The following is a 14,263-nucleotide window of genomic DNA, read 5'->3' as shown; positions in this document are numbered from 1 at the left end:
TTATACAAAATAAAACTTCTAACCTGATTATACAACTATAAATAATCTAATATCTTAACATTCTATTAATAAAAGAATCATTATTTCTTCCTACTATACAATATATGCCCTAAAAGAAAATAATTAATAGAACTTACTTGTATTATAATAAAAGCATCACTCCTTCATGAATAAAAATAAAATTTACTTTCAAATAGTATTATAATAAAAACATCACAATGATAATTTGAAACACGTGATAAAACCATGAAAACCAATGATAAGTAAAAAAGTAAAATTTCGCTACACATTTTCAAAAAAATATGTTACGTCATATATAAACACCTTCATTGTGTTACGAAATAGTAAAGATAGATATAACTTGTTATTTGAGTTACTCTCAATTTTCTTATCTATATATTAATAAATTAATAAGTATCATTCATTTACTCAAGGATTATGAGGGTCCACAATTTTAACTAAAGATTTTAACACATAATTTGTATAATATATGTTAGACGAGCCCCGAGAGTTGAACGTTGACGTGCTTAAGACGTACAGCTGGGCGCTTAGGGCGTAAGTCTTATAGATTTAAGCCACAGTTCACGCATAATATATTCAACTCTTGAAAAACTCCTCGAGGTCCAGAGAGATGAAGTTTATTGTCAACTGCCTCTCGGATAGCTTTTTTTTTTCCAAATTTGAGTCTTAGAACATTTTGCTAGAGACCCGCCCAGGACGAGCCCCGAGCCGAGTCCCAACAGTCTTTTAACACATTACACACTAGTATAACAATTTTTTTTAGCTATACATCACATGAAAAGTACATAAAACAAGATACTACTAATACATAAAGTTGATAATATGTATTAATTTAACTAATTCACTTCATCAAGCGCGCGTGATGTTGGAGTAGTGAAAAAACATATAATCCCCCTAGATAGTAGGAGGGGATTCAATATCATATTGTCTTAAGAAAAAAGCCTATTGGGAGTGTCACTCCCGAATGGTTTTTACATTGCGTGATTCACACTTAATCAGGACTCCAATATAGACTCCGACATCGAATAAAAAATACAAAAAAGTTAGGTGGTTTGTCTGTGACTCATCAGCAAACTGGTGACTTTGCTCATTTTATCAACAACTCTGTGCATCCTGCCAGGACATATGCATATTTTTTTATGTGCTTTATTTGTGCATACTGAATATGTGTTGTATTTAATTACACTTCTTGTACTTGTACCCCTATTTGCATGTATGAGTTAGTGAGGAAGCTTTGGATATAGACTCTTGTTTCAAAATTTTGTTGCATCTTCTATTCATGGCATCTTAGAATCATTTATTTCTATTTTGTATTCCAAATAGATGATGTTATATTCATACTAGACTAGATTTGTATCTCTTATTCCTAGTATAGCTGACCACTTAGGAGCTGGTTGTTTGCAAACATGGTCATCTAGATGACGTAGCTTGATAGCTTCTCTGATTAAATTTCTCGAATTAGCTTATTTTGGTGAGAAGTCGTTTGTGTTTGAGTAGTAAATTTATAAGTCTTTTTGAGCAACAATTAGTAAATTTAGTTGGTTGTTGACCAAAGGAAAACATGGGAGAAGGGAGAAAGTTTTTAAACTCGCTAAATAGGGTTGACAATCTAATTATCTTCGAGACCACATAACATAAGAAAGTCGTGCAGTGCATAAGTACCTTTAGAGATAGGGGCGACTTTCTTGACTTTCTTGTCGTAGTAATTGCAAATGAGCAAGTAGAAGGCGGCAACTAAAAGGTAGACAAGATTAACCATAATTTCAGGAATAGGTTGACTTTCTTTCTTGCTATGGAATAATGAAAGTCGTTTCGTTTAGTACGAGATCGCTTCACACGTGGTGCTTATACCTCCAGCGATATTCCGTTCAAAAACCTCGTCTCATGTTTAAAAAGGTGTTCCTAAATGTACTTTCTCAAAAAGTGTCCCAACAAAGTACTTTTAGAGCAAAATTACTTTTTTTTAGCTTTTGAAAAGCTACTACAACTACTACTCTCCAGATGCACTTATTTTCTGCAAAAATTCTAGCCAAACTCCTCACTTTTTAAAAACAACAGAAGCACTTCTAACCTCCCAAAAACTTGGCTGAACAAATTTATAAGTCAACATTGATAACCTCTGCGGAGGAGAGAGGTTACAGGGTGATTGATCGTTATTAACTAGTTGAAGTTCCAGCCACTGGAGGTGCTCTGACTAGGGTAGCTGTAGATGTGAAATGGTATGGTGATGGAAATTGAATGGTGGCTGATTAGTGGTGGAATTTGTTGGGGAGGGTAGGTTTGAGTGATAATTGGTAAATAGATATTTGTGGTTGGGGAGGCATTTTTATGGTTCAAAACTAGTTGTCTGTGAGGTTGCATGAAGTATAAAATCAAATGAAACAAAAGCAAGTTGGCAATGAAATAAGAATATCAATGACAACAGAAATATCCGACACAGATATTGTCCACCAGAATTTTTCATTTCAGTCTAAAATAAAATCCACCCCATAAAGATACATCAAACAACTCTCCATACATAAGTCAGCTTCATAACTAAGTGTTTGCATAAGAAACTCATCCATGTTCCCGGACGGAATGCACACATATATACATGGGGAGATATATTGTCAGTTACACATAACATGTAGATCAAACCTGCAACAATCTGTCAGCAATTATTCACATGCGCTGGTATTCAGGATTAAATGCAATCGACTCCCTGTAAATTAGCTCCTTCATCTGTTCCTCTGTAAGCGCATGCTGCTCAAAGTCGAAGCTAAAAGGAGTCATGCAAATGGGCTCGTCACTGATATCATGGAGCGATGTTAGGTAAGGATGTGCAAGAGCGTCTTCAACTGAAAAGAGGAGAGTACAGAAAGGGGATTAGTATTCGGACCAATTAGATATATAAGCATTAAAGAGAAGGCCATCTAATTGCAGCAGTTTGTAAGCATGGAAAGAAAATAATTACTATTAACCAATGAAAAGAGCTAAACACTGAATTTTTAAGGAAAATGTGTTATTCAAACTCTTGCACATCATTTGAAAGCGATACCAGTATATTAAGTACAATTTCAATTCATACAGGCTGAGAAATCAACTCAGTATCCACTATCCACTAAAGAAGTGGCGGTAGCACTTCTCCTAAGAAGCTTTAGCATTTACACTCATATATATGTTTGATCAAGTTTTCCTTTAGCTATGTTAAGTGCAGCCTTGCACAGAGAAGTTGCAACTCATGACAAACTCAACAATTTTCTAGGATGCAGGGAGATGCAAATGATACAACTGATACAAATAAGTATATTCGAAACACCAAAATCTAAAAGTAACCTTTTAGAGAGAATTTTAGAAATATGCTTTAATGAGTCCATCTCTTAACTTCTGCCGAACTCCAATCAGCTAATTTCCAAACTTCTACCCTCATATTACATATTAAGGGTGACGATGCTATACTAGAGGGATAGGAAGACACATCTAATTGACAGTTATTATTTCTTAACTTGTGTATAGTTTCTCCAACTCTGTATTCTTGAATTTGAAAGTTATCATTCAGTTCAGAACTCAGATTAGTGTTTTTTTTAATTAACACAGTCTAGGATTTGATTTTCTATCTCAGAAAATTTTCAAAAATCTAAAATCCCAAAATAGAAAAACCATGCACGTCCTTCATTCTTCACTATTCTTATTTTGTTATTGGTTTAAACCTCTCTGAAACTTCCTGGAATTCTATTGTGAGTTCTATCGAGTAAATAGATTGTTCGCCTCAATTTTGAGTTGAAATCTTACAGTTGGCCACTGAAAGATCCGGTTTGAGCAACTGCTGAAAATCCCCCATTCTCGGAAGCTCAACGAGCTGTTTTTTCGTCAAAAACACATGAACTATCAGTTTTTCGCAAATTTCAATCCCCAACTACTCGTTCCTTATACCCTACCTAAACTATCCTATATATGTATTAAAACCTAACTTGCACAGATTCTTCACTTCTGATGCCGCACCCATGTCGATTCTCCAAAAATTACATTTTTGAAGAGCCTGAGCAACATAGATTAAAACAAACCTAGATGAAATGTTGATGGTGTGTGGTACACTCCTTTTTATGTTAAAAAAGGGTGTTCATGTGGCACTTCACATGGAAATATATTTCCATCTAGCAGAAATAAAAAGAAACAGAAATAGGTTAACAACTTAAGGGGGTCATCTGTTAAAATCAAAATTGGGTCTCTTCCTTTCGGGCCATGGTTCCGCTGTGGTTTGTGCCTCTAAACCCTTCTCCCCGCCTTGTTTTTTCCCATTAAGCTCAATTTTCATCTCTTAGCTTCCAGGTTAGTTACTGATTTTGTAAAAAAAGGAGCTAGGGTTCTTATCATCTCAGAATATTGACTGATATTTGTACATAATTTAGGATCACTTAGGTCACAGGATGCAAAAAATAATATATTATAAAAATGCTCCCTAGCATGAGTTCCTAGGCAGGGCTTCTTAGAGCCCCTCTAGGACTTTCCAGACAATACTTCAGTTGGTATTTGACCACCAGAACCCATCCTCTAATGGAGAACCGTATTTATGTCAGACTTGGGGGTGGGGGGTGGGGTGTAAAATCATATGATATAAACCAGACAAAATCCTCTAACGGAACTTGGTTCGACTGGGTGGAGAATCAAAGCTCCACGCGCGAAGGATGACACTTAGTTAGGTAGCCTTGTTTAGTCAAGAGGCTGCGAGAGGCATCAGACACAAGGGGGAAAGCTTTTAAATCATGGAGAGGCAGAGATCTGGTTACCTATTTTCGCTTCTCCTTTAGGTTCAATAAATATGGTAGATTCATATATATGATTGGAGTAAATGGTTCATCCAGATCAGTAATAATTCTGCCGGAGAACAGCTGTAATAAGGAGTTTGTTGGGGCTTGCAACAAAATTGAAGGCATCATAAATGGTCCAAATACACAGCTCGTGTTAAATGCCAACGAGAGTATACATTCTAATACACAAAAGAGAAAAAGAACTATAAAGAAGCAATACACAGAAACATATGGGCCCAAAAGTAACAAGAGACACAGCAGGAAGTTAACTCTCTTGATGCCTGCAAATCCAAAGGCAGAAATGAACTCCTAAGCAGATTCCTAGTGCGTAATTTCCAGAGTATGATGAGATCCCCACCCTTAACGATGTAAGGAATGGGTAGAACAGTCGTGGAAAGGGGTCCATAACCACCCAGTCTCGAAAGATCGCTGAACACATTCTGGGGGGAGATGGATGAGACAGCGGATGAGCTTGAAAGTCCAGTGGTGGTCTCCAACAACAGGGGCTTATCCATCCAATAAAAATGTGACTCTTTCTGGATAAGAGCCCTTGGGATCCCACTTGAGCTCTGATCAGAACACGTGATAAAGAAAATAGGGGACAAGTGCGGTGGTTGGTTAGAGGCAGAAGAAGAAATGCTACTCAAGAACCATATGAGATGGGCTCACACCAAGGCGAAGGGACCTCTCAAGGAAATTCCATGCTTTGTAGAGGTCGCAGATGGTGACATAGTGTTCTTCCACCGATCTGGGTAGAAGCTCTGGCAAGATACAAAAGGTCAATGATCGCAAGCTTGACCATCGAGATGAGAGTGACAAGAGCCAGAATAAGGTAGATAGTCAGCTCGGCACTCTGAAGGGAAAAGGAGGGCTGGAATATATCCAATGGATATTGAGGAGCTGGAGATTGAAGGCACGTAGGATAGAAGCAGGGGGGTGACATGTGGGAGAGGGTCCACATAGGTTGGGCCAATGGAGACACCTAGCACTAGTGGACTAAATTATTCTGGCCAAAGACTTAGGCAGGCCAGGGGCAGCTGAAGGACAAAGTATTAAGTTTTTTTTAAACCCAAGTCACCAAAGCCCTCAGTAATTAAAACGGCTGAGCCTTTCATAGATAATATCCATACTCATCCAAAGAGTACGGGACAAAATCAGGATTTCCGCATCTTTGCTGATGAACAGGAGTCTATCAGAATCATAACAGAAAAGCAGAGAGAGGAAAGATGCATTTCATGGAAATCCATATTCTTCACGGTGAAAAGAACATAGTTGGAAGTAGCTCCATGGAAATTCAACCTTGGGAAAAAGAAGGAACCCAGGAGAGTAACCCAAAGTAGATGATAAATTTTAATGAGATAGAGCCACTACAAGTGCACGAATCGATCGGTGAGGAAGAAGTGAAGGAGAAAGCAACATTGTGGATACACTCAAATATCATCAAATTAGGGAAAAAATTTGGTGCAGCTTTTGCGGGTTGTGAGGACATAGCATATGAATTGCTATTAAGGATCGATCAAAGGATGGGGATGGACCAAAACAAAAGGAGGAATGACAAGCAGGATAATCTCACAGCAGTAATTCCTAAAATTTAGGAATTTGGCTTTTGATGTGAAATTCAAAGAAGGGGAGCCAAGAACAAGAGGGAGAATCTCACACAAGGGTTTATCATGAAGATAATTTTTTTTTATCTTGGAATGTTAAGAGGGTTAAATGGGGAGAGCAAAAGAACACTTGTAAGAAATCTGTTGCTTCAGTGGGCCGGCTGACATTCATGTGTTGGTTGAAACTAAGCTAACAAGTACTAATCCAAATCTCTACCGACAAATCTGGAACAACAGATGGTTGAGAGAAGTCCATTTTAGAGGCTAATGGAAGAAGTGATGGGGATATTAGTGTTATGGGAAAAAAGAGTTTGGAAGGAGGAAATGATAAACAGTGGAGATCAAAAGAGGTATCATTACTACTCACCTAATCTTTGTTGGTACCTTAAGTCGGTCGAGGTCACATATTTAGTCTCGACCTTAATATACATCTTATTTTATCATCCTAATATTTACAAAGTTTAACATACTACATCTCCAGCCACCAATCATAACTTCCCGTCATTCACGTCCAGCATCAAGCTCAGATGATTCACCTCTTATGCCAAACCCTGTGCCTACTGCAGACTTATCTCCTCTTAATCAACCAATTTACTCCAAAAGGGTATACAATCCGCTGGTAATACTAATCCCCATTATATATTTTGAAGTTATCACAGTCAGTCATCACCCCACTATGCCTTTGTATCATCTTTGTCTTCTATTTCCATTCCTAAATCTACGAGTGATGCATTTTCTCATCAAGGATGACAGAACATTTGTTCTACACACAAGTGATACTTGGGAGCTTGTTCTCCTTTCTTCATAAATCTATTGTTGGTTGTAGTTGGGTTTATGCAGTCAAAATTGGTACGAGTGACCATGTTAATTGGTTAAGGCCAGCCTTGGTCCCAATGGGTATACTCAGATATTTAGGCTTGATTATAGTGATACTTTCTCTATTGTGGCTAAGCATTTTTCCATCTTTATCAATACATAGTTGTTGTCCTCCGCCGGCCTCATTATCAGTTGGAAATCAAGAATGATTTTTTCTGCGCTGACCTTGAGAATGAAGTTTATATGGAGCAACCAGTTGATTTTGTTGCTCAGGGAAGTCTAGTTGAGTTCACTAGATGTGACATTGTTAAGGGAAAGCAAGTTGGGAATGAAGAGAGAATTTCCTAAGTTTCAAAGAGAAGAAGGAATAAAAGAAAGCATATAGAGAAAAGGGTTTGCCTTTGATTTAACAATCAACAAGATGGGTTTACATTGAACAGGTAACACAAATGTAGGAAGTACTTAAGGATAAGGTCGATTGCAATGAAGGGGTCCCAGCTTACTTTCTTGGATTCTTTGTGAAGGTTCAAGAGATCTAAAGTCACCAACTTGGCAAACAACGGGGTTAAATGTTCCCATACTTTTCAAGCTAAGATTGGTTTGTGTTGGTACTTATTTATGGCCCTTCCCAAGCCATGGGGGTATATTGCTTAATCGTCAACTCTAATGATAGCAACTTCGTAATGCTTAGTGATAACTCTTTGATGTTGCTCTTCGAACCTAGACTTGGGAACAATGTTCTTTAGAGTAGGTGATGGTAGAAAGATTAGATTTTGGCAACATTCGTGGCTTGGCCACACCCCTCTCATGAGCAGATTCCCTTTTCGTTTTAGATATGAATCCAACCAAGACTCTGTATCAACCGAACTTCAGCCACATCAAGGATGGCTCATTCCATGTAGGAGAAACCTCAATGATTGGGCAATTGATGAATTTTGTGCTATGATGAATCAGCAAAACCCTGTCCCTCCTCTGATCTCTCAGCTAGATTCCGTCATCTGGAAACACTCCCAAAATGGAATTCTCTCTACTATTATGCAGACTTGACTAACCCCTTCCCAACTATGTCTCCTGGCCTTGGAAGATTTCATTGAAGAATCTGGTTCTATATAAGATCAAGTGTGTATCTTAGATTGTAGCCCAAGGAAGATGTCTCACCATTGATAAGCAAGTTTACCCAACAGATTTAGCATCTCTTTTCAAATCATTTGGGGCTTGAATTGGTGTATGCCGAAAAACATCAGGGACTCACAATTCTGCTGTCGTTTGGTGGGTCGTATTGCGAGAGAGGAATGCTAGAGTTTTTGAAGACAAGAAGGGAAACATTATTAAATTTAAGCTAAAGAGTATAGCATTGCTTAGATTTTGGTTCAACGAAGGTCCGAATTATGTTTTAGAGCCAGGCATGATTGTTGAATTCTTTTGGCTCTTTTACATACATAGTAAAATTCTCTTTCAGATGTACTTCTCATCCACGGTTCCTAAATGCTGTTTTTTTTTGCTACACATCAATAAAATACTTACTTGAAATAGATTCTGTTTTCCTTCATTGATGAGAAAAAAGGAGAGAATAATTGATTGATCTCTTGCAATAAAACAAGTGAACATTTGTACAGTTCAAGAAAAGAGTGTAAGATGCAGATAGAGAATTGATTAATGCAGCTATGAGAAAAACTAGTCTGGAAATTCGCACCTGTTATTCTCCTTCTGGGATCAAATGTCAACATTTTCTCGACAAGATCAATAGCAGCTGGGTTTACATGCGGGAACTTTTCAGTAAATGATTGTCGACGGTAAAGAGGAAGTTGTCGGATATAGCGTTTTGCATTCTCATTTAAAAATTCCATTTCAGCCTCTGAAGGAGTGCCAATCAACTGCATGAAGTTGCGGTCATCATAATAAATTTAAGTATTAATCACATCTATTAATTTGAGCATAATGTAAGATAATAAAAGAGATTCGGGCCATTACTATGAAAAACTATATATTCATAATACAAAATAATCATGCATTGTTCATCTTCTTATAGGAAAGACTGAAAGAGAGTGGCAGGTAAATTTGTTTTCCTTCTTAAGATCACATACTACATATGTGCATAACACTTGCTGAGAAGAAAGCATAGTTGATCAGTTGTAATTCTTGACGTAGAGAAGCAACGGTTCAAAAATAAAACTACACTCTGTCTAAGGCTTCTCCATTAAGTTTCCCAGATCTACAACTTGATGTTACTCTTTTCTTTTAAATGGATTTGCACAAAACAGCCAGTACAAAGAGGTGAAATACGAAAAATGAGATAAAAGAACAAAAACTTAGGAAACTCACTTCTTTAGTGTAAGGGGGGCAGGGGTAGATAGTGAACAATAGATACCTCCATAATAAGACGCAGCTGGTGTACATGATCTCTGCCAGGGAAGAGGGGTTTTCTGTCCATCAACTCCATGAAGATGCAACCCACTGACCATACATCAATTGCTGCAGTATAGTCGGATGAATTCAACAACAGCTCAGGTGGACGATACCATCTTGTCACAACATATTCGGTCATAAAGTCAGTTTCAGAAGTGACACGAGCTAGCCCAAAATCACATATCTTCAAATCACAGTTGGCATTCAAGAGAAGATTGCTAGGCTTTAAGTCTCTGTGCAAAACATTTGCAGAATGTATGTATTTCAACCCACGGAGGATCTGATACAAGAAATACTGCACCCAAATGGAGAAGTATTTAGTTTTAGTCAGACAAATTTAGACACGATAATGCATTATAAACTCAACGGCAATACACCCAGTGTAATCCACAAATGGGGTGCGGAAATGCATTATAATCTAAGTAGCACAATATGCACTATTACTATTACGGGTGTTCATGAAAAACAAAAAATCAAATCAAATCGAAAATCAAACCAAACAGACATTATTATAGTTGGTTTGTTTTGGTTTCCAATTATAATAAACTGACAATATTTTTTTGGTTTTGCATTTTTTTTAAAACCTGAACCAAATAACCTTTTATACAAGTTTTTTTTCTTTTGATGAAGAAACTTTTTATACAAGTTGTATAGACATATTCATGGTGTTTGTTCATGTTTTTTGTTCTTCTATATTGAAGTTGTGAAGTAAAAGAGAAAATACGAGAGAACTCAACTCAATTATTCCCTCAAGCTATTGGGTTTAAATAGTTATATTAACATGTCTTCGTAGAGTACCTTCTTTCTTCTTTCTGACAAAATGACAGTTAGTCTCTATGTGTTTGGTCCTCTTCTAAAACATTGGATTTGATGCAATGCAACATGCAGTCTCACAATCGCAACAAGTTCCATTCTTTAATCTATTCAAATTAAAACTCTTTCAGTAGTTGTATTGATCGATGAGACATGCAGCAGAGTTAAGATAGACAAGATGCATGGAGACAGACCCTAGAGTCTAAAGGTTTTCAGTAGAGGTAACCTGAGGAAGAATAGGAGAGAGGTCCTTTGACAGAGCACAACACGCATGACGATAAATAGGAGAGCATGAAGGTAGAGGATTAGGGCAAATGATTAGTAGGTAGTCAAGTGTTCTCCCCTTCTGAATGGTATTATGGAGCACCTTTCTATTCCATAACCAATATTGCTAATATTATTATTATGCTAGCATTATCTTATTCATCAAATTTATTACTATTGTTGTTTCTTTACTTAGGTTATTCTACTATATCTATTGTCAATACTTATCTTTCTTCACTGTTCATCATAACATTCTACTTTGGCACTCCTTTCAAATTTGTTCTATAAAATGATTTTCTTAAGCTAAGGGTCTATTGGAATTGCTTCTCTACCCCACAAGGTCGGGGGGTAAGGTCTACGTACACCCTCCCTCCTTAGTCCCCCACTTGTGGATTATGCTGGTATGCTGTTGTTGTTAGCGTTAACATTCTTATGGTAAAATCTACTTCTCTTGAAATTTTATCATGGACCATTGTGGGTAATTTCCTGAATTCCTCTGGCTCTTCTCCTAGGAATTTAATGTTACATCTTAAAGTTCAATAAATCTAACGAAGTTCGGTTATTTTAGAGGTTGAGAGTTCTTTGTTGCATGTAAAGAACATAATATGAGTATGTAACTTACACTTGTATGTTCTATAAGAACATAATATGAGTATGTAACTTACAATTGTATATGCAATTCTTAATCTCTAAGGTAACTTTGGAAGATCTTATAAAGTTAATATACCAACATTATAATCGTTCACCATGAGCTTGTCAACATAAATGAACAATCCATGGAACAGTACCTAATTATTTGTTACTTTTCAGTAAGTTGACAATAACTTTATTCCACTGAGGCAGACCTACCCTGCTACCCACAAAGTAAATTTTACGAAAAAAAATTATATTTCTCTTCGGAAGTGCATAACATCTCAGGCTAGTCAGAATTCTCAATCTAAAAGTAATCTCAAGCCAACTGTAAGCTACTTTAAGTTTTGTCCTTCCATGAGCATTATTTGGTGAGAAAAGAAGCCGAATAAGATTCCATAAGAGGAAAGAAGGTAAATGCTATCACATATTTCTTAGCATACAAAAGTACAACGTGTACAAAATAGAACATTTCCACTTCTCAGTAAGAAATTTTCATTTCCTATTCTTAAAACTTAGAAACCAATTTTCTGGCCACACGTTGTTCTGACAAAAATTAAATCATTTAAATTGTCAACCTGCACTAGTTCACACATGAAATTAGTTGCAGGCCAGTCAGAAGAATTCTTCCAAACAAGTTATGTGGTTTAAACAACTAAAAATGATGAATATGTCGTGAAACATGAGATTTTTTTTCCTATATTCATTTTTTAACCAGAAAAAGGAAGCGGAAAAAAAAAGAAACAAGCTTTGAGAAACACATCGGGTACTCACACTTTAGTTGTGTTTTTAAATTGTTGTTTGAAGAATTAAATGTTCTGATTCTAACCTGGCAGTGCTCCTCAGATAAACCCTGATTCGAGCGAATAATTTGATGGAGATCAGTATCCATAAGCTCATACGCAATGTAAACATCGTTAAAGGCTTCTCTCTGTGGTGGTGGAATTATATCTCTGATCGCAACAATCTGCATTGACAGATGTCACATTAGCCAACAACAAAAGCCTATACAGACTCATTTTCCTTTTCTCAATAGCCTCCTCAAATATCCTCAAGAAGAAGCCACAAATATCTTGAAAACATCTATATCCAACAGACGGTACAATCCGAGAGACAAAATACAATTTGTCCTCTATATAATAAACGAAAACAATTCCATACTTATATGCATGAACGCCATTAAACATGTTCTGTACCATGACATTAAACAAAAAAAAAAACACTATCTGTCTTACCATTTGCAGAAACGAAAACAAAATCATCTAAGCCCTTCTCTCAGCAAAAAGTCAAATGTAATATTCTGTTCTTATTAATTAAGTTAATTTGAACTAACTGAATTCGAGCATGTGATTACACCCAAAACCTACTCTTTCTACTATCCAGATTCATACGAAAATAAACTAACACAGTTAAACATACTCAGGTAACTCACTAACATTTTCATGATCCATATGTCGAAGAAGCTTGATCTCTCTCAAAGTCCTCTTAGCATCAATCTTGTTATCAAAAGCATTAGCAATTTTCTTAATTGCTACAGATTCATTTGTCTCCGAATTCAAAGCAGAACTACACACAATCAATCAAATAAAAAAAAAAGTCAAAATCATTAATCAACACACAAAAAAAAACCCCAAAAAATACGTTACAAGTAGTAAATTGAGAAATAGCGTAGTTTTTAAAATTGATAGAAAGTAATCAAAAGAAAGAAAAAAGAAAACTCACCAAACGATTCCATAAGCACCTTTACCAATTGGCATTATAGGAGGTTTATACTTAGCAGTAACTTCAAAAATATTACCAAAAATATTGTATTGAATGAACCTGCCACCATGGCTTAACGTCGCCGGAATATTATCCATTCCAGCCAGCGGTTGTGACGGCGGAGGTGGTTGTTGAGCCGGAGGTGCAGCCACATCCGACATCATCGTATCCGTTTGCGGAACGGAACCATCCATATTTTGGAAATAATTTTGTTCAGAAAAATACAGTACAAATGAATCCTACAATCAAGGGTTAGTATTTGACTATTTGTAAATGGTGTGAATTTGTTTATATGTTTGAGAAAGTGGAGTTGAACGAAGTCAAACAAATCTCAATCAAAAATGACGAACACGTGGAATTACACTTTCCCAATGATCTTTTTTTAGTAATTATTTTTTGCCTTTCTTTGAACTTGTTTTTATGGGTAAATTCCAACTTTGGTTTTTATGTACAATTATAATTAATATAATATGATCTAATTATTTCTACTTTTCAAAATATACTTAAACTAATAAATGTTTGCATTCCTTTTTAACGGAATGTTATGTCATGTTAAACTTCTTTTTTTAAATTAATATATTTATTAACTCATTTAACACCAACAATTTTTAGACGTAATACAATTATAATATATATAATATGATCTAATTATTTTTATTTTTCAAAATATACTTAAATTAATAAATGTTGCATTCCTTTTTAACGGAATGTTATGTCACCTTAAACTTCTTTTTTTAAATTAATATATTTATTAACTCATTTAACACCAACAAATTTTAGACGTAATACAATTATAATATATATAATATGATCTAATTATTTCTATTTTTCAAAATATACTTAAATTAATAAATGTTGCATTCCTTTTTAACGGAATGTTATGTCACATTAAGCTTTTTTTAAATAATGTATTTATTAATTCATTGAATAACATCAAATTTTAGACGTAATAAATAAATAAAATAATTTAATGACACAATGATTTGTTACATTAGCTGGAAAAAAATAATATTAGATTTCATTTCACCATTTTACATGGTGTGTGTATGTGTCAATAGAAAGACTTTTGTAATAATAATTTTTAATGAAAATACTTGTTCTCGTGACTTGATACCTTACTTAAAAAAATAATAAATTGTTGCTAGCTCTAAGCTATATATT

At 35.6% G+C, this 14,263-nt stretch overlaps 1 protein-coding gene across 1 annotated transcript; it reads right to left on the bottom strand.

Annotated features, from left to right (window-relative positions):
- Positions 1–2,466: 2,466 nt before the first annotated feature.
- Positions 2,467–13,317, bottom strand: mpka1;1 (Mitogen-activated protein kinase). The gene is made up of 6 exons (NM_001247082.2): positions 13,064–13,317; positions 12,778–12,907; positions 12,171–12,308; positions 9,597–9,929; positions 8,922–9,102; positions 2,467–2,858 (listed from the first exon to the last, which is right to left on the bottom strand). Exons 1-6 carry the CDS (start codon positions 13,294–13,296, stop codon positions 2,683–2,685), a joined length of 1,191 nt encoding a protein of 396 aa, NP_001234011.2. The 5' UTR covers positions 13,297–13,317; the 3' UTR covers positions 2,467–2,682.
- Positions 13,318–14,263: the final 946 nt, after the last annotated feature.

Source organism: Solanum lycopersicum, chromosome 12 (assembly GCF_036512215.1).
Source record: "Solanum lycopersicum chromosome 12, SLM_r2.1".
Classification (NCBI taxonomy): domain Eukaryota; kingdom Viridiplantae; phylum Streptophyta; class Magnoliopsida; order Solanales; family Solanaceae; genus Solanum; species Solanum lycopersicum.
This window is presented reverse-complemented; position numbering and strand designations above follow the sequence as displayed.